The following is a 20,141-nucleotide window of genomic DNA, read 5'->3' on the forward strand; positions in this document are numbered from 1 at the left end:
ACCCCAAACACTAAAAGTCAAAACCAAAAGTCCCAAACCGTAATATTCCTAAACCATATTTTAGGGTAATTGTGTGGCCAATGTTACTGTAGTACAAAACATATATTTTATATTCATATATTAAATTGCATGAATCTTTAGTAAAATCTAAATGTTCTTCAATTTTAAACAGATCCTTAAACCCTAAACACAAACTCTAACACATAAACTATTAACCCAAAATAATAAACATTAAACTCTAATCCCTAAAACTCTAAACCATGGACATTAAATCATATATTCTATAACGTAAACCCTTAAATAAAATAAAAATTTTGCAGCGCCACTAAAGTTCCCAATAGGCCTAACCTGACCCCGAATCTTTAAACCCTAAATCACTAACTCTTATCTTCTAACCCTTAACCCAAACCACTAACCCCAACCCTAACTACTAACCCAAACCTTATTTAATACATAAATTAAAAAATATTAATTAATCAAAACCCTAAATCCTAACCCAAATCCCTAACCCGTAACCCTTAAACCATATTTTATAAAAATTAAAACACACTAATTAATATAAACCCTAAAGCCTAACCTGACACCGAATCCATAATCTATATAAACGTTAAAATTGTAACTCTCAAACCGACCTTAAATCCTAAATTAATCGTATACCCTAAACCGCATATATATTAAACCCTAAACTATAATGATAAATAATTAAATATTTTAAAATTAATACTATCGATATCGTATCTTTTACAATTATATATGAAATTATTTAATATATAAATTACAAATCAATCAGTCATGTACCTAAAATTTTTAAAATTATTTTAAATAATACTATTTCAATTTTTCCTTTTTAACAAATATTCAATTAAAATAAATTGAATTTTAATTAATATAAATAAACAAATTAAATATAAAAACATATAAAATGATTTTGTGGCATTTTTAGGAAAAACGCCGCTAAAGCACTAAAAAGTTCCGAAAACGATGCCGTCTAGCTTAGGTTTTTTGTGGCATTTCGGGAAAAGCGCCGCTAATACTATGCTTCAGCGGCGTTTTCCTGTGTGCGCCACTAATTCCAGTATACATCAAGAACTAAACGCTGTGTTTTCGTTAATATCTTTTGGCAGCGCTTACCACAAAGCGTCGCAAATAGTAAGCATTAGCAGCATTTTGAAATAAGCGCCACTAACTCTAATATACGTCAAGGCCAAACTCTGCGTTTTGGTTAGGATACTTTGCGGCGCTTTCCACAAACGCCGCTACTACTGTAGTTTAGCGGCGTTTTCCAATAAGCGCCACTAATTCTAATATACCTCAAGACCAAACTCCGCGTTTTGGTTAAGATATTTTGAGGCGCTTACCACCAAACGCTGCTATTACTATGCTTTAGTGGCGTTTTCCTTAAACGCCACTAATTATAGTATACATCAAGACCAAAACGCTGCGTTTTGGTTAATATGTTTTGTGGCGTTTAACGCTCAGCGTCGCTAATACTATACATTAGCGGCGTTTTCTTTATAAGCGCCACTAATTGTAATATACATCAAGACCAAACTCTGCGTTTTGGTTAACATCTTTTGCGGCGCTTCTACTAAGCGCCGCTAATACTATGCATTACCGGCGTTTGTTTGTAAGCGCCACTAATTCTAATATACATCAAGACCAGAACGCTGCGTGTTGGTCTTGTGATTTTGCGGCGCTGTGTGGTAAACGCTGCTAATGATGTTCTTTTACGACATTTGTTTGTGAAACGCCACTGTTCGTCCGGCTTTTTGTGGCGTTTTAAAAGAAGTGCCGCTAATGCTAGATCTTTAGCAGCGTTGTATTCTTTGCGCCGCTAATGCTCAATTTTTAGCAGCGTTTGTAATCCAAACACCACAAAATATGCTGCTAAAAGCCTGTTCTGGTGTAGTGAAGGGCTCCAGTCTCCCCTAAAATGGAAAATTACTATTTAGACCCTTTAAAATTAATAAAGGTAACATTGTACTTTGAATCTCTTACAATTATAAAATTATAATTTAATCCTTTCAAAATTATAAAAATAGAAACTATTATAAATTAAAATTTGATTTCCGCACCAACAAAAATTTTGTAACTTCCCCCAAGCTATAATCGAGAGCTATGGCTTTGGAATGGATATTTCTGTTACCTGTAATAATTAAAATCCCAATTTTATGGTACTGTGGACAAACAAGACATGTTTAAACTTTTATTGAAAATCATGCATGAAACTTGGCTTGTAACAAGAATACACGGAAAATATTATGGAAAAGATGCTAGAAACAAACCCTATATCATTCACTACTAATTCTTTCTACTTCCATTTCGATGGATCCTTCTTCTCTTTTGTGGGTTTCGCTTGATCATCTTCACTAGCCAACGGGGTCTCCCAGTTGTGAAAACTATGTATCCCATACTCAATCCAAGAACTAGTCCACTTCCATAACCCATTGCTGCAATTTTCCAAACAAGTGTTGTTTCAGATTCGTCCGCAACTATTGATGGAGGTGATTCTGGTTCCTGATTGTTGCCACATTTCTTTGACAGTGGAAATCCACATAGTCCGGGGTTGCCATCGAAGGAATCGTTTGAGAAAGTATCAAAATGATTAGCTAACGGTATCTGCCCCTCAAGATTGTTATAAGAAAGATTCAACGCTCCAAGAAATGTCAAGTCAGTTAACAACACTGGGATCCTTCCTTGAAGCTTGTTTGACGAGAGATTCAATGATTCAAGTGCTGCCATTTTTCCAAGTGATGGTGGGATATTACCTGCTAAGCTATTGTGCGAGAAGTTGAGCACTATGAGTGAGTTAAGTTCTCCAACTTCTTTAGGAATCGACCCCTTGAAATGGTTGCTTGAAAAATCAATTACTGTGAATGAAGTTAAAATTCTCTCAAGTTTGAAATCCAACCCTTTCAATGTCATAATTACAGAGCCATGATAATAATCTTCTCCCATGTACTTTGGACCACCTTTGTCTACCGAAATATCTTTCATTGATTTTAAATTTTCAAATAGCTTAGGTGGGATGTGACCAGTGAACTCATTTCGAGAGAGATCAATCATTCGAAGGCTGTTGAAGGAAAATGTTCCATTGAAATTTTGTATGTCACCGTGGAATCTATTAGATCGAGGGACCAGAACTTGCAGATGTGGAAGCGTACCTAACCAATAAGGAAATGTATCATTTATGTTGTTGTTGCCCAAATCTAAAACTTCCAAACTGTGGCAGTTACTTAATGACTGTAGAATTAATCCTTCAAGTTGGTTACCGTTGAGATTAACTGTTCTCAATTTAACCACTGAGAGTTGGTCGCTAAAAGTCCCAAGACAATCTGGAATAGTTCCACCCAACTTGATATTAGACAAGTCAAGTACAGAAAGAAAACTCAAATTGCAAATCTTCGAAGGGATTTCTCCATCCAACTCATTGTTTGAGATTAAGAAATAATACAATTCCTGTGGTGGAGTTGGAAGTAGTCCTTGAAGTGAATTGGAGCGAAGGTCCAGAATAGACAGATGCTTCCCTGGAATTTGCTCTATGGTAGTCAAGAAGTTCATAGAAAGGTTCAAAATGTCCAAGCCCTCCCATCCTTTGGCTTTCCATTTTGTAATAGAACCATGAATTTGGTTATTAGAAAGATCTAAAACTTTCAACTGCTTGGATGCATTCAAGAAGCTTGGGAAACGTTTCATGTTGCAAAAAGAGAAATGGAAGTCAATTATCATAGGTAGGGTAGAATTTACATCATTACTACACCTAGTTAATGATAGTAAGTTGTTAAATGAAAGATCAAGCGACCTTAGATTCCTAAGCTTCACAAGCATGCATGACTTGATATTTCCACTCAAGTTATTAGATGAAAGGTCAAGAGAAGTAAGGTTGATGAGTTCAAAGAAAGAACTTGGAATCGTTCCCTGTATTTCATTCTTATATAAATAGACTTGTTGGACCAGATTAGGCTCTTGGATTGGGTCAATGGGACCAGTAACTTTGTTAAAGCTGAGATTTAGATACTCCAAAGAAGGTAGACTGAACAACCAACCTGGTACTCTGCCACTAAGCAAGTTTGCACTTAAGTCGAGTTCTCGTGGATACGAAAGTCCACTTATGTTGTTGGGAAGGGTACCCTGAAGGAAATTGGAAGAGAAGTCCATGAAGGTAAGGCTGGTAAGGTTAAATGCTGATGGTGGGAAGACATCGCTGAAATTGTTAGAGGAAAAATCCATGAAACTTAGATCGTTTAAGTTCCCAAAAACATCAGGAATTTTCCTTTGGAATATGTTGCCTGAGATATCCAAGAAGGTGATTTTTGTGAGGTTTCCAAGTGTTGAAGGGATTGGCCCCATAAAAACACAACTATCAAGGTTAAGTGTTTTCAAGTGTTTAAGGTTACCAATTGAGTCTGATAACCCTTTTGAAAAGCGTGTCTCTGAAACATCCAATAACCTAAGGGGACTGCTCCAATTTGTTTCTGGTAGATAACCAATGAGGTTTATATTATATCTTAATTTGATGTTTTGAAGATATGAAAGATGGAAAACTTGGGTTGGGAAATTTCCTTGCAAATAACAGTAAGAAAGACTTAGATGCTTTAATGAGACAGTCAAGTTAAGGAAAGAATAAGGTACAACCAGAGACAAATCCATATAGTCAAGGACCATATTTTCTAATTTTGTAAGGTTATGGACAAGCATGTTAAAATCATGGTTGCTAAACAAAAGAGGATTCAGACTGATATCAAGTGACACTAGTTCTGACAAAAGAGAGATTTCAGGTGGGACAAGACCAGTGAGTCCAGTGTCAGAGAGATTGAGATAAGTTAGACTCCTCAACTTACCAAACTCAGATGGGATTTCAGAGTTGTCGAAGTCATTGCGGGCAAGGTTGAGCCATCGAATGTTTTGAAGTGAGAAGAGGGAACTGTTTGATTGGAGGGAACCAATTAGTCCACTACAACTGAGATCAAGGCCGATCACATTGCCTTTCTTGTTATCACACACCACACCCTTCCATTTGCAACAGTCAGTACCTTCATCCCAAGAATCCGTCGTATGAACAGAAACAATGTGAACTTCTTGTCCACAATTACTAATTGAAAGGGAAAAGTTGCTCTTGAATTGCAGCAATGCAGAACTCTGTTCGGGACGACATAAATGTGATGGAGGAAGAGGCAAAGAAAGGGATAGCAATGAAGAGTTGAAGAAGCCCAAAAGGAAGCATAGGATTAAATATACCATCTTTCTCTTATAAACCCAATAGAAAAAAGAAGAACTAAGAATTTGGTTGTCGAGTTGCTTAGATAAGTTTGAAATGGAAACAATTCCCTACCAATTTATGCCAATTCGTCAACTCATTGAGTACCCTTTTTGTTTTGTTTCTCTTTTGCTTAGACACATATCCGGCATTGGCCGGGCATTATCACTCCATTTGCCATTATCACTCTACTTTGCCTGAGAGATATGAAGCAAAGATATCCTCTTTAGAGGACTCAAGAGATCTTGCTAGTATCCCTTTGACTGAGCTGATTAACACCTTTTATACTCAGGAACAAAGAAGAGCTAGCAGAGCTGAATACCATCAAGAGGGTGCTTTTAAAGCCAAAACCAGAGAGTTCTCGAGTACCAATGCTCATAAAGGTAAAATGTTCTGGAAAAATAGGCCTAAGCCTGATGCTGCAAGAACTAGTGACCAACCTTCAAGGCATTGTAAGAGGGCTGGTCATCTAGAGAAAAAAATGTTGGTTCAGACCAGATGTACTATGTCAACATTGCAAGAAGAAGGGCCATGTTGAAAGGGTGTATAAAAACAAAAACAAACCAAGGCAGAACCAATTTCAACAACCAAAGGCTGAAGCTCGAGTGGCTGAAGATAGCAGTGACCAAGAAGAGCAAGTTTTTGTTGTTTCCTGCTTAGCTGCTGAAAAGAAGTGTTTAAAAGGCTGGATATTGGACAGTGGCTGCACCAACCACATGTCACCAGATGTATCCTTGTTCAAAACCTTGGACAGAAGCTGCAAAACAAAAGTCAAGGTTGGCAATGATCAGTTTATAAAGGCTGAAGGGAAAGGGGATGTGTTGATATGCACTCCTACAGGCAACAAAGTCATCTCGAATGTGCTATTAGTCCCTAAGATTGACAAAAACCTTCTCAGTAGAGCTCAACTGCTCGAGAAAGGCTACTCAGTTGTGTTCAAGGGCAAGTAGCGTCAAATTGCTGATCCAAGTGGATCAAGCCTCATGACAGTCACAATGACTGACAAATGCTTTGAGGTTCACTGGCCAAGTGACTCAAAGTCAGCTTACACAGCCTTTGTTGATAATTCCAAGCTCTGGTATCAAAGGCTTGGACATGCCAACTTCAGATCGGTGGCTCAAATGGTCAGTGAAGGTCTGGCTGAAAGTTTCACCAACTCAGTGGAAAATGATGAAGTTTGTGAAGTATGCCAACTGGAAAAACAGGCAAGACTGCCATTCCCTACAAACACAACATGGAGAGCCACAGAAAGACTGCAGCTGGTGCACAATGATGTGTGTGGCCCGATGAAGACTGAATCACTCAACAAAAATAGGTACTTCATCCTTTTCATTGATGATTGTACTAGATATTGCTGGATTTTCTTCATGAAACACAATTCTGAGGTAGCTCAAGTGTTCATGAAGTTCAAAGCTGCTATTGAAATAGAAACAAGTTACAAGTTGAAGTCAGTAAGATCAGACAATGGGACTGAGTACACTTCAGCTCAGTTTCAAGCCATTTGCAATGATACTGGCATCAAACACCAGCTAACCAATGTGTACACACCTCAACAGAATAGGGTCAGTGAAAGGATAAATAGAAGTCTAATGGATATGGCCAGGTGTCTGCTGTTTGAGAAGAAACTGCCCAAAACCATGTGGGCTGAGGCAGTAAACACTGATGTTTATCTTCAGAATAGACTTCCAACCCAAGGCTCTTGCTTACAAGACACCTTTTGAAGCTTGGTTTGGATTCAAGCCATCTTTGGCTCATTTGAAAGTTTTTGGTTGCCTTTGTTATGCACAAATACCAGTAGTGAAGAGAGATAAGCTATCAAAAACGGCTCAACCAGGCATACTAGTAGGCTATAGTTCAGTCAAGAAGGGTTACAGGATCCTGGATCCCTTGACAAACAAAATTCAAATAAGCAGAGATGTAATCTTTGATGAAAAGGCATGTTGGAATTGGGAGAAAAATGAGCCAGAAGCTATTTCAGAAGAACTAGTGCCTAACCAAACTGAACCCGAACAGCTTAGTCCTGAAATGGACATTGATGATGTGCCTGTTAGAGACACAAGGCTCTTGGATGAAATTTATGAAAGAGCACAAGTTGCTATAGCTGAACCTATCAGTTTTGAAGAAGCTGAGGCAGATGAAGGCTGGAAGCAGGCTATGGTTGATGAAATCAACATGATTCAGAAGAATCAGACATGGGAGCTGGTTGATAAGCCTACTGGAAAGAAGACCATTGGAGTAAAATGGGTTTATTGAGCAAAGAAAAATGCTGATGGCAATCTGAACAAGCTGAAAGCCAGGCTTGTTGTCAAAGGTTTCAGCCAGAGGTATGGCCTAGACTACCTAGAGACTTTTGCACCAGTAGCTAGGCTTGACACAGTCAGGATGATAGTTGCTCTAGTTGCTCAAAATCAGTAGACCATTCATCAGCTGGATGTAAAGTCAACATTCCTCAATGGCCTACTGGAGGAGGAAATTTATGTTGATCAGCCTCAAGGATTTGTAGTATCTGGCAAAGAACACATGGTGTACAGGTTGAAAAAGGCCTTATATGGCCTGAAACAGGCTCCTAGAGCCTGGTATGCTTGAATTGACTCCTACTTGCTTAGTTTGGAATTTGAGAGAAGTGTCAGTGAACCAACACTGTATGTCAAGAAGAATCAAGCTGAAACACAGCTCATCTTGTCCCTTTATGTTGATGATCTATTGGTAATAGGAGGAGACAGAAGTATGATGCTTGACTTCAAAGAAAAACTGATGAAGGTTTTTGAAATGTCAGATTTGGGAAATATGAATTATTTTCTTGGAATAGAGGTGATGTAAACTGAAAAAGGAATCTTTCTCTGTCAGAGATCCTTTGCTACGAAGGTTCTGGACAAGTTTTCCATGAAGAACTGCAAACCAACAAGTACACCAATGGTTGTTGGTATGAAGCTATCGAGACAGGGAAGTGGTGAGTTAGTTTGTGAAACAATGTACAAAAGCTCATTGGTAGTCTACTGTATTTAACAGCAACTAGGCCCGATATCATGTTTGCTATTAGTGTGCTATCAAGATTCATGAATTGTTGCAATGATCAGCACTTTCAGGCAGCTAAAAGGGTGCTAAGGTACATCAAAGGCACCATTGGTCATGGTGTGTTGCTCAAAAAGGCTGAAAGCATGAAGCTAATAGGATATGTTGACAGTGATTGGGCTGGTTCATGTGATGATATGAGGAGCACATCTAGATATGCTTTTAGTCTTGGCTCAGGCATGTTTTGCTAGAGCTCTAAGAAGCAAAACCTGGTGGCACAATCAACAGCAGAAGCTGAATATGTTGTTGCTGCAGCTGCTGTAAATCAAGCCATATGGCTTAGAAAAATCCTAGCTGGTTTAAACCAAAATCAAGAGGGAGCAACAGAGATCTACTGTGACAACAAATCTGCTGTTGCAATTGCAAAGAATCCTGTCTTCCATGGCAGAACAAAGCACTTCAATATCAAGCTACATGTTATAAGGGAGATGGAGCAAGCTCATGAAATCGAGTTGGTTCATTGCAATTCGGAGGAGCAAATTGCAAACATCTTTACAAAGGCACTTAATGTGTCAAGGTTTGTAAAATTAAGGAGGCGGCCAGGTGTTACAAGCATGGAAACTAAGGAGGAGTGTTGAAGTTAGTTCCCATGCATCAAGCTGATCCTCAAATGTGGCCATGCACAAGAAGGAGCAACAAGCAATCGAGCCTTGTTGTGCAGCATCTAAAGTTTAAAGTTGCTGATTTATTTGTTACATTTAGTTGTTTTTAATCCTTTTGTAATCTAGTTCATTTTCAACTTAGTAGGTAAATGTTTTGATGTATTTTTTATGTTGATTGACTGAAAAATTAGCAAAGCTACATGTGCAAGTTAATCTTGTAAGTTTCAATGTAGATTAGTGGTGTTAGGTAGTTGATTAGGTAATAACTTGTTTACTTTTCAAGTTGACTGATATATGTAATGGCTTAATGCCTTATTTTAATGTTAATAAAAAATTTCAGCTTGTTTTTTCATTTATATTCTCTCCTTCTTTTCTTTTTTTCCACTTGCAAATTTTTGTTCTTCTTCATTTGTTTCTTAAGCAAGTCTCGAGGCTTGATGTCCAAGCAAAACCAAAACAGCTTGCTATTGCTTTCAACACTAACACAAACTCATACTGTCGAGACAATATTTTCTAATTTTGTAAGGTTATGGACAAGCATGTTAAAATTGTGGTTCCTAAACAACAAACCATAATTCAGACTGAGGTCAAGCGAAACTAGATCTGACAAAAAGAGAGATTTCAGGTGGGACAAAACCAGTGAATCCAGCGCCAGAGAGATTGAGATAAGTTAGACTCCTCAACTTACCAAACTCAGATGGGATTTCAGAGATGCCGAGATCATTGCCGGCAAGGTTGAGCCATCGAAGGTTTTGAAGTGAGAAGAGGGAACTGTTTGATTGGAGAGAACCAATTAGTCCATTACAACTGAGATCAAGGCCGATCACATTACCTTTCTTGTTATCACACATCACACCTTCCCATTTGCAACAGTTAGTACCTTCATCCCAAGAATCCGTCTTGTGAGAAGGAATGTGAGCTTCTCCTAAACAATGAGTTTTATAAATTCAAAAAATGGAAAGGTTGCTCTTGATTTTCAGCAATGGAGAACTCTGTTTGGGACAACAAAAATGTGTTGGAGAAAGAGACAGAGAAAGGGATAGCAATGAAGAGTTGAAGAAGCCTAAAATGTGTTGAAATGTTGGTACATCTCTTTCCTTCGTGTATATATATACAAGTTTAGGAAAAAATGAAATTCATGAGAATATTTTTTATTTTTGACCATATTATACTAAATTCACATTTTAAAATAAAAATTGAAGAAAAATAAAAGTTGTGATAATTATATATTTAAAAATAATTATAATTTAATTTACAATTATTAGTTAAAAATATTTTATTTATTTAAAATAGAACTATTATTTGAATGAACTCTAAGCATAACATATAGGAGGGAAAGTTATGATAATTATCATTTAAACTAAAAATTTCGATGTAAAGGAAAAATGTGTTAATTGTATTGATGGAAAATATAATTATTACTTGAATGGAATTCTATTCATTTTAATTATCACTTAATTAATATATTAGGCTAATTATGTTAATTAAATATTGTTTTGAATATTGTTATTTTACATTAATTGCTTAAAGTAAAACTATATTGTATGTTAATTATGTTAAAATTACTTTAATTATTATTCAAAAATTATTATAATATTTGAATTGATAAGTTAATATATTTTAATTATATTCAAATAATAACTATTATTTTATGTTAATTACAAAATTAAAATGTAATATTTAAAATTTAATTAAATATTAAAAGCATGGCATTACAAGGTAGTTTATTTAAACTAGTAAAATTACATAGAGTTATTTGATACACTTAGGGCTTGTTCAAGCAAGTAAAAAGCGAAAAGATTGAACACGCATAGAAACAATCCTAATCAAACCTTCTCCAATGAATTATGATAATCGTATAAAAAGGGCATGACTTATAAGATTGAACAATTCAATTAAAGATAATTGAAGATCATTTTAATAAAAGAGTACTATCTTGTTGGACAATTGACATGATGAAAATAAATAAGTAAATATGATATTTATCCCACTTATTTCTTGTTTAATACCGAAGCCTTGTAAGCCTATAAATTATCAGTTTACTTGTAGTCATTGTATTATTTTGTTCATTTAAGAGAGGATATGGTGCTTTCTATTTTCACTTTTGTGTTATTTATTTTCTACCTTTAGGCAAGGTGAGTGGGAGAGAGATCATGCTAAGTGTACTTCAGTGAGGATAATTAGTTGTTTGTCTTTTGCTTGCACGACATTGTTATTATAGACAAAAATTAAGTCAGAGTTCTATACTTATTTATTACAAATGGCATTATTATTTTGCCATAACTTATATTCTATCCAAACAACAATTCAACAATTGACTTATAAGATTCACAATCGGTACCTAAATTATATTCTATACTTATTTTTTTTCCCTCCCACCAACTCTTTCTTTCTTTCTTCTTCTCATTCACTCCACATGTCTTCTCTCTTTTTCAATTTGCAGTTCTATTTTATGGGTATCTTTGTTGTCTTCACAAGTTGTGATGGATAGATGACAATGCCTATCGTTCGCTAAAACTCCACCGGCCACCAATAGTTTTTCTTGGAAAGTGGGTTACTCTTCGTCAGCTTCTTAATCTATTTATGTTTTCAAAATATTTCAGAATAATAAATGATTTCACGAGTCGATTTGGACTCGTGTTGTCTTAAGTTTTTTATTTTTTTATTTGTTTTTCCATGGTTTAATAAGTCTTTAGTTTTAGAAGTTTTTGTCTACTCTTGTAGCACGGATTTTAGTCTTACTTATGCATGTAATCTTAGTTTTACAAGTGATTTTAGGGATGGTTTTGTTGCCATCCTCTATAGTTTAGTGATTGCTCAATTCTTTTTTCGATTTTTGCTTGCCGCTTTGGATCATCCGGGGCTAATTTTCTTATCGTGTTAAGTGCTTGCAATCACTCCAGATATGTCGTGCTTGAGTTGTGACAAAGCCAATTGTCAATGTGTTACAATGTTTTATTGATGCTGAGGCTAAAACCTTTGTTGTGTTGATGGAGATTGTCCTTCCTTATCCACGACAAGTGTTTGTTTTTTTTTTTTCCGCTAAATTGTATGGTTCCATTCATTAAATGAATTAATGAATTCACCTTTCAAAATAAAAAAAATTGAAATAAAATGGAAGTTGTGATAAATTATACATTTAAAAATAATATAATTTAATCAAAGTTGTGATAATTATTATATATTTAAGATATTAAAATTGTTATAAAATAAAGAGAGATAGAGAGAATAAAGAACAATAAAACTATGAAAGCAATAGAGAATGTACTTTATTGATCAAAGGGATGATTACAATTAGAGGTGAGTATTTGATAGAGTTGGATCAAATCGAGTCAAAAAATTTCTAGTTAGTCAAGTTGACGGAACTCAATTTGAATTTTTTCGAATCGGATCGAATCAAGTCAAAAAATTTTGAGTCAAGTTGAGTCGAGTTAACGAATTTTAATATTTTTAATCAATATTGCGTTTACATGAACTGGTTATTTAACTAGTAAACAAAGTACAAAATTATTTAACTACATAAACAATATAATGGTTTTGCCTTTTAAATTAATAAGTAAATATTTATCAAAATAACGTAGTTTTGCCTTTTAGTTTAACGGTTTTGACTTTTAACTTTAGAAAGGTAAACATTTATCAAAACTGTGTAGTTTGGCCTTTTCTTATTCGGATTTTCAGATAACTCAAATTGTGTAATTCATATTCGAGTTAAACCAAAAAACTTAATTTTTTATTCGAGTTGATCCAAATAACTTGATTAACTCAAATAACCCAAACTATTTAATTCAAAAATTCAAAAATTTATCGAGTTTTTCAAATCAAATCAGATTTTGCTCACCCCTAATTACAATGTTTCATCAGAATCTTTATTTATAGGCATAAGAAGTATAAAAGAAGTAGAGATCTAATTCTAATAACGTTCCTCGTTAAAAGCTTATTAGGAAAAATCCTGTGGGATAAAAAACCTAATGAAGCAAAAAGTGTATACAATCTTCTATTACAAGTCGCCTCGTTAAAAACCTTTACCAGGAAAACCTAATGGGGCAAAACCTAATGGGGCAAAACCTTGGTTAAAGGAAAAGAGTACAACTTGTTTCTAGACTCCCCCTAATGGCAACATTACATTACATGTTTTAGTCAACATATTCCAATCTTGTGTAGTAGTTTTTCAAATGTTGAAGTTGGCAATGCCTTAATGAAAAGGTCTGCTAAATTATCACTAGAACGAATTTGTTGAACATTTGTATCACCTCTTTTCTCAAGATCATGGGTGAAGAAAAATTTTGGTGAAATATGTTTCATTCTTGATTCATTAGCAACTGTTGATGGAGGTGACTTTGGTTCTTGATCGTTGCCACATGTCTTTGACAATGGAAATCCACATAGTCCGGAGATACTAAGACACTGTTGTCTCAACATAGAAGACAAAAGCTAAAAATAAGTATTGGAGTGAAATTGACTTCGATATTACAACACGCCCCCTGCTATGTCACGACACACCTCCTATGTTGCAACAACGCAGGCTTATGTTGCAACACTAGTCTTGCGCAACCCAAAAAGTCTTACACATGATAATTACATTTTGGAGAGAAATTAAGTTTATTTGTGCTAGTCAAACTCTAAGGACTTCAAGGATAATTTAAACACTTTAATATTACGAGTTTAGCCTATATAAAGACCATTGCAATCAATTTAAACACACAATTTTAGGGTTTTGATTCTTAGTTTTTTCTTTCATTTCAAGTTTTTACTTAGTGTATTTTATGTTCTTGTAGTCGGAAAATCCTAATCTAAAGTGAGACTTTTGCGATTAGAGATTGTTCTGGAGCCACGCTTTCATCGATAAATCCATGAGCATCTCTTTCCTTTATTATATTCTTTTTATATTTTTCTTTAACATTTTTAATTGAATGTTTATGTAAAGATTAGAATCAATTTATGCTTTATACATATTTTGTGTGTTTCAACTGTATTAACCTAATCAATTGATTGAAAGTTAGGCTTTCTTAGCTGATCAACTGCTCAGGAGAGGATGAACTTAAACCCTAAGCTTGACAACCCTAGGAAGTCATTTAGGTCAGAATTAAACCAAAATTGGTATGATTTATCCATGAACACCTTAGCCCCAAACCGATCTGGACTGTGAGGTCAAGAGATAAGTAGTTATTGCCAACTCGTTAGTTTAGTGGAAGATCGAGGGATCATACTAGGGTAATGACTAGTTGATTGGTTAGAGTCCTAAGTAAAACAATTGGATCTAGATTAAAGGAACCCGAGTAGTCGAAACAAGGGATAGGAGAAGTTGATACATGAAGTTAGGAGTAGATTTAGGTTTATTTCAACTTATTTAGTTTATTAATATATATGATTATCACATTGCTTTCATATTAACACTATTAATTCATGACTCAAGTAGATTAGTAATTAGATTTGATAGCAGTTTTTCCCAAATTGCAATCCATGATCCACAAATGGCTTCATTGCCTCTAGCATCATAGTGCTGTAACGCAAGGCTACTAATGGCTTCTTTTCCAATACATTCAACATTTTTTTAGTAATTTGGATTACTTGTTTTTAATTTTTTAACTAAATTTAAGTTGAATTAGAGAATATATTAAATAAATCAATTAGAAAATATATTTTTTAAAATAAAATAAAAAATTGTGCTTATGTTATATATATATATGATTGGCTACTGCTATGTGCTATATAATGTTTGTGAATAGAGAGAAAGAGTTGCAAGGAAACCGAATCCTATAAAGGAAGAAGAAAATGAGATTTATTTACTTTCGGGGATAGAAAATATATTAAATATAGATGAGTGTATGATATTAATTTTATATCTTAAAATTAGTGATATATTATTATTTTATTGGTGCCCAAAATGAAGACTTTTAGTATATTTTAATATGAAAATGAGTTTGTTCGAACTAACAGTTTGTTCTTATATGATATTTCAAGTCGGTGACTTTATTATTAAGGACAAATGAAACCCTTAATACCATTATAACAACGACTATTCTTATATGTCTAAAAGAATAAGTAAAATCCCAATTTTATATTACTATATTGAGAGATGACAAGAGGCTGCTTCATACTATTACCCAACAAGAGTCTCGAGAGGTTTTCTGGAAATACTAATTAAAACAATTCAATTTTATTTGTAATCGAGATTCTATGACTTTGGAATGAATCTATATTTCCTGCAATAACTAAAATAATCCAATTTAATATTACTGTGGAGAAACATGGCATGTTCAAATTTTTTATTGAAAATCATGCTTACAATTAGAACACACGCAAAATATTGTGGATCCATTGCGAATTCTTTCTCCTTCCATTTCGATGGATCCTCCTTCTCATTCTCTTTTCTGGGTTTCGCGTGATCATTTCCACTAGCCAACGAGGTCTCCCAGTTGTGAAAACAATGTATCCCATACTCAATCCTAACACTTGTCCACTTCCATAACCCATTGCTGCAATTTTCCAAGTAAGTGCTATTTCAGATTCATTAGCAATTGTTGATGGAGGTGATTTTGGTTCCTGATCGTTGCCACATTTCTTTGACAATGGAAATCCACATAGTCCAGAGCTACCATCGAAGGAATCGTTTGAAATTATCGAATTGATCAAGATCGAGTGGATGAAAAGAGCTACAGAAGTCTGGTTGGTTGTCTACTCTACTTGACTGCAACAAGGCCAGACATCATGTATGCAGTTGGCCTTCTATCGAGATTCATGCACTGCTGTAATGTTGCACATTTTAAAGCTGCAAAAAGGGTCCTAAGGTATGTGAAAGGGACTCTAAGCTATGGAGTAAAGTTTGAAAGAGCAGAGGAGCTAAGGCTGGTTGGATATTCAGACAGTGAGTGGGCTGGCTCAGCTGATGACATGAAGAGCACATCAGGCTATTTGTTCACTCTTGGTTCAGGAGTTTTTAGCTGGAGTTCTAAGAAGCAACAGACAATGGCTCAATCCACTGCTGAAGCAGAATACATTGTAGCTGTGTTGGAACAAAGAGACAATAACAGGCTGTTTTGTATCTTGCTTGAATAGCAAGCCTCGAGCCTTGTTGAAGAAACAAACTCAGAAGCAAAACAGAAAATGAAACTAGCAGGAGAATAACAGAAAAGAGAGAAGAAGGAATGAATGAAAAATGAGCTGATCTATTTTCATTAACTCAAAACAAGGCATTAAGCCATTACATATTTCAGTCAACAAGTAAAACAAACAAGTAATCACCTAATCAACTACCTAACTCCACTAATTTGCATTGAAACTTACAAGATTAGCTTGTACAACTTGCATTGCTGACTTTTCAGTCAATCAATATCAAAACATTTACCTACTTAGTTCAACATGAACTAGATTACAAAACAATCAAAATGGAACTAAAGCGACAAGTGGATTGGCGACTTCAAACTTGATTCTTTGCACACAATGGCACCACTTGCTTCGCTATTTCTTGAGCATGACCACCTTTGCATGTCGTGCATGGCCACCTTTGCATGGAACTAAACTTAACACTCCTCCTTAGTTTCCATGCTAGTAACACCTAATTCCCTTTTGAATTTAACAAATTTAGACACATTGAGTGCCTTTGTGAAGATATCGACAATTTGCACTTCGAATCGCAATGAATCACTTCGATTTCATGAGCTTGTTCCATCTCCTTATAACATGCAACTTAATATTGAAGTGCTTGGTTCTACCATGAAAATGGGATTTTTGCAATTGCAACAATGAGATTTGTTGTCGCAATAAATCTCTGTTGCCTCTTTTGGTTATGGTTTAAATCACCAAGATTTTTCTAAGCCATATGGCTTGATTCACAGCAGATGCAAGAAGAACATATTCAACCTGCATTGATTGTGCCACCGACTTTGTTTCTTAGAACTCCAAAGAAAACATGCCCGAGCCAAGACTAAATGCATATCCGGATGTGCTCCTCATGTCATCACTCGATCCATTTCAGATCACTATCAACATAGCCTATCGACTTCATGTTTTCACCCTTTTGAACAATACACCATGATCAATGGTGCCTTTGATGTATCTTAGCACTCTTTTAGTCGCTTGAAAGTGCTGATCATTGCAACAATTCATGTATCTCGATAGCACACTAACAAAGAAACATGATATCGGGTCTTGTTGCGATCAAATACAACAGACTACCAATGAGACTCTTGTACATAGTCTCACAAATTGGTTCACCACTCCTTGCCTCGAAAGCTTCACTCCAACGACCATTGGTGTGCTTGTTGGCTTGCGTTCTTCATAGAGAACTTATCCAGGATCTTCATAGTAAAGAACTCGACTAAGAAAGATTCCTTTTCTGCTTGCTTCACTTCCATTCCAAGGAAGTAGTTCATTCTCGCCTAAATCGGACATTTCAAACATTTCCATCATTTTTCTTTTGAAATCTGCGAGCATTCTTCTATCTCCTCCAGCTTACGATAAATCATCAACATAGAGTGACAGGATAAGTGAGTTTCACTTGGTTCTTCTTCACATACGGTGTTGGTTCACGGGACTTCTCTCAAATTCAAACCGAAAGGTGTAAGAGTCAATTCGAGCATACCGGGCTCGAGGAGCTGCTTGAGACCATATAAAGCCTTTTTCATCAGACACCATGTGTTCTTTGCCGGTGATCACAAATCCTTGAGGTCGCTCGATGTAGATCTCTTCTTCCAGAAACCATTGAGAAATGCGACTTAACATCAAGGCGATGAATGGTCCATCGATGTTGAGCGACCAAGGCAACTATCATTCTAATCGTGTCAAGCACGCTCTTGGTGCAAATGTTTCCGTGTAGTCCGCACCATACCTTTGGCTAAATCCTTTGACAACAAGCACGGCTTTTAGCTTGTTCAGATCGCCATCTGCATTCTGTTTTACTCGATAGACCCATTTTACTCCAATGGTCTTCTTTCCAAAGAGTTTATCAACTAGCTCCCATGTCCGGTTCTTCTCAATCATGTTGATTTCATTGACCATAGCTAGTTTCCGACCTTCATCCGCCTCGACCTCTTCAAAGCGCTAGGTTACGCTATTGCAACTGTGCCCTTTCATAAATATCATCTAGGGGCCTTGTGCCTCTCACAGCACATCATCAACATCCATTTCAGTCCTAGTGCTCAAGTTCAACTTGATTAGGCACTAGGTCTTCAAACCGCTTCGCTCATTTTCTCCCAATTCCAAAGAGGCTTTTCATCAAAGATGACATCTCTGCTCACCTGGACTTTGTTTGTCAAGGGATCCAGAACCCTGTAGCCCTTCTTGACTGAGCTGTAGCCTACTAGAACACCTGGTTGAGCCCTTTTAGAGAGCTTGTCTCTCTTTGCTGCTGGTATTTGTGCATAACACAGGCAACCAAACACCTTCGAGATGTGCCAAAGAAGGCTTGAATCGAACCAAGCCTCGAAAGGTGTCTCGGATGCAAGAGCTTTGGTAGGAAGCCTGTTCTGAAGGTAAACTGCAGTGTTTACTGCCTCAGCCCACATGGTTTTGGGCAGTTTCTTTTCAAACAGGAGACATCTGGCCATATCCATCAGGCTTCTATTCTTTCTTTCACTACCCCATTCTCTTGAGGTGTGTAGACATTTGTAAGTGATGTTTGATACCAAATCATTGCAAATGGCTTGAAACCGAAATGAAGTGTACTCAGTGCCATTATGCATCCTTATCGATTTCACTTGCAACCTTGCTTTCTTTCTCTGCTGCTAGCTTTAAACTTCACAAACACTTGAGCTACCTCGGACTTGTGTTTTAAGAAGAAAATCCAGCAAAACCTTGTAAGATCATTAATGAAGAGGATGAAATACTGTTTTTGCCGAGTGATTCAGATCCTCATCGGCCACATACATCGAGTGCACCAGTGCAGTCTTTCAAGAGCTCTCAAAGTCGAATTTGTAGGAAATGGCGTCTTGCTGTTTCCCCATCCGCAAACTTCACATACATCATCATGCTCCACTGAGCTGGTGAAGTTCTCTGCCAAACCCTCTTTGGCCATACGAGCCATTGATCTAAAGTTGGCATGTCCAAGCCTTTGATGCCAAAGCTTGGAGTCATCAACAGAGTCGTATCTTGAGTTTGAGTCATTTGCCCAATGAACCTCAAAGCATTTATCAGTCATTGTGATCATCATAAGGCTTGATCCACTTGGATCGATAATGTGGCATTGTTTGTCCTTGAACACAATGAATAACCTTTCTCGGCAGTTGAGCTATCTTTGAGAAGGTTTCTGTCAATCTCTGGCACCAACAGCACATTTGGAATGATCTTGTTGCCTGTGGGAGTACATATCAGCACTTCTCCTCTTCCTTCAGTCCTTATAAACTGACCATTTCCAACCTTGACCTTGGTTTTATAACTTCTGTCCAAGGTTTTAAACAAGGAGGCATCTGGTGACATGTGGTTAGTGCAACCACTGTCCAGCAACCAGCCTTTTGAGCATTTCTTCTGAACAGCTAAGCAGGAAACAGCAAAGACCTGTTCTTCTTGGTCACTACAGTCCTCAGCTACTCGAGCTTCAACCTTTGACTGCTGAAATTGATTCTGCCTTGGCTTACTCCTGTTTTTACAGACCCTTTCAACATGGCCCTTCTTCTTGCAGTGTTGGCATACTGCATCTGGCCTAAACCAGCATCTGTCTTCTGGATGACCTGGCCTCTTGCAATGTCTGCAGGGCTGGTCATTACTCCTTGCAGTATCAGTCTTAGGCCTGTTTTTCCAAGGCCTTTTGCCTCTTGCAGCTTTGAAGCTCGAGGCTTCTCTGGCCTTGGCATTGAATGCACCTTCCTGGTGATCTTCAGCTCTGCTAGCTCTCCTTTGTTCCTGAGCATAGAAAGTGTTGATTAGCTCACCAAAGAGATGGTAGCAAGGTCTCTTGAGTCCTCTAAGGAGGATATCTTGGCCTCATATCTCTCGGGCAAAGTGGAGAGGACCTTTTCCACAATTCTTGCCTCATCAAAGTGCTCACCAAGGAGCCTTATATCGTTAACCATCGCTATGATTACATGCGCATCTTGCTTCACTGTTTCTTCTTCCTTCATCTTTAGATTCTCAAATCCTTCTCAAATTTAATAGCTGCTTGTTGCCTTGTTCTCTCGGTGCCTTGAAACTCCTCCTTAAGCTTATCCCAGGCTGTTTTGGAGTCTCACAGCCATAATTCGTGAAGATGACATCGATACAGTTCGGATGCGAGACAT

The 20,141-nt window shown here is 36.6% G+C and overlaps 2 protein-coding genes across 2 annotated transcripts; both read right to left on the reverse strand.

Annotated features, from left to right (window-relative positions):
- Positions 1-2,301: 2,301 nt before the first annotated feature.
- On the reverse strand, positions 2,302-5,241 carry LOC105767144 (receptor-like protein 6). The gene has a single exon (XM_052630439.1). The coding sequence runs from the start codon at positions 5,239-5,241 to the stop codon at positions 2,302-2,304; it is 2,940 nt and encodes a 979-aa protein (XP_052486399.1).
- Positions 5,242-19,074: 13,833 nt separating this feature from the next.
- Positions 19,075-19,985, reverse strand: LOC128041105 (uncharacterized). The gene is made up of 2 exons (XM_052630440.1): positions 19,878-19,985; positions 19,075-19,767 (listed from the first exon to the last, which is right to left on the reverse strand). The coding sequence occupies exons 1-2, from the start codon at positions 19,983-19,985 to the stop codon at positions 19,075-19,077; spliced, it is 801 nt and encodes a 266-aa protein (XP_052486400.1).
- Between the last annotated feature and the right edge of the window lie 156 nt (positions 19,986-20,141).

Source organism: Gossypium raimondii, chromosome 5 (genome assembly GCF_025698545.1).
Source record: "Gossypium raimondii isolate GPD5lz chromosome 5, ASM2569854v1, whole genome shotgun sequence".
Classification (NCBI taxonomy): Eukaryota; Viridiplantae; Streptophyta; class Magnoliopsida; order Malvales; family Malvaceae; genus Gossypium; species Gossypium raimondii.

Coding starts and splice junctions, on each gene's coding strand:
- LOC105767144 (XM_052630439.1), bottom strand. CDS start 5,241: ATGGTATATTTAATCCTATGCTTCCTTTTGGGCTTCTTCAACTCTTCA.
- LOC128041105 (XM_052630440.1), bottom strand. CDS start 19,985: ATGAAGGAAGAAGAAACAGTGAAGCAAGATGCGCATGTAATCATAGCG. Junction 19,768..19,877: donor AGGCAAGAATTGTGGAAAAG/GTCCTCTCCACT, acceptor TTCTATGCTCAG/GAACAAAGGAGAGCTAGCAG.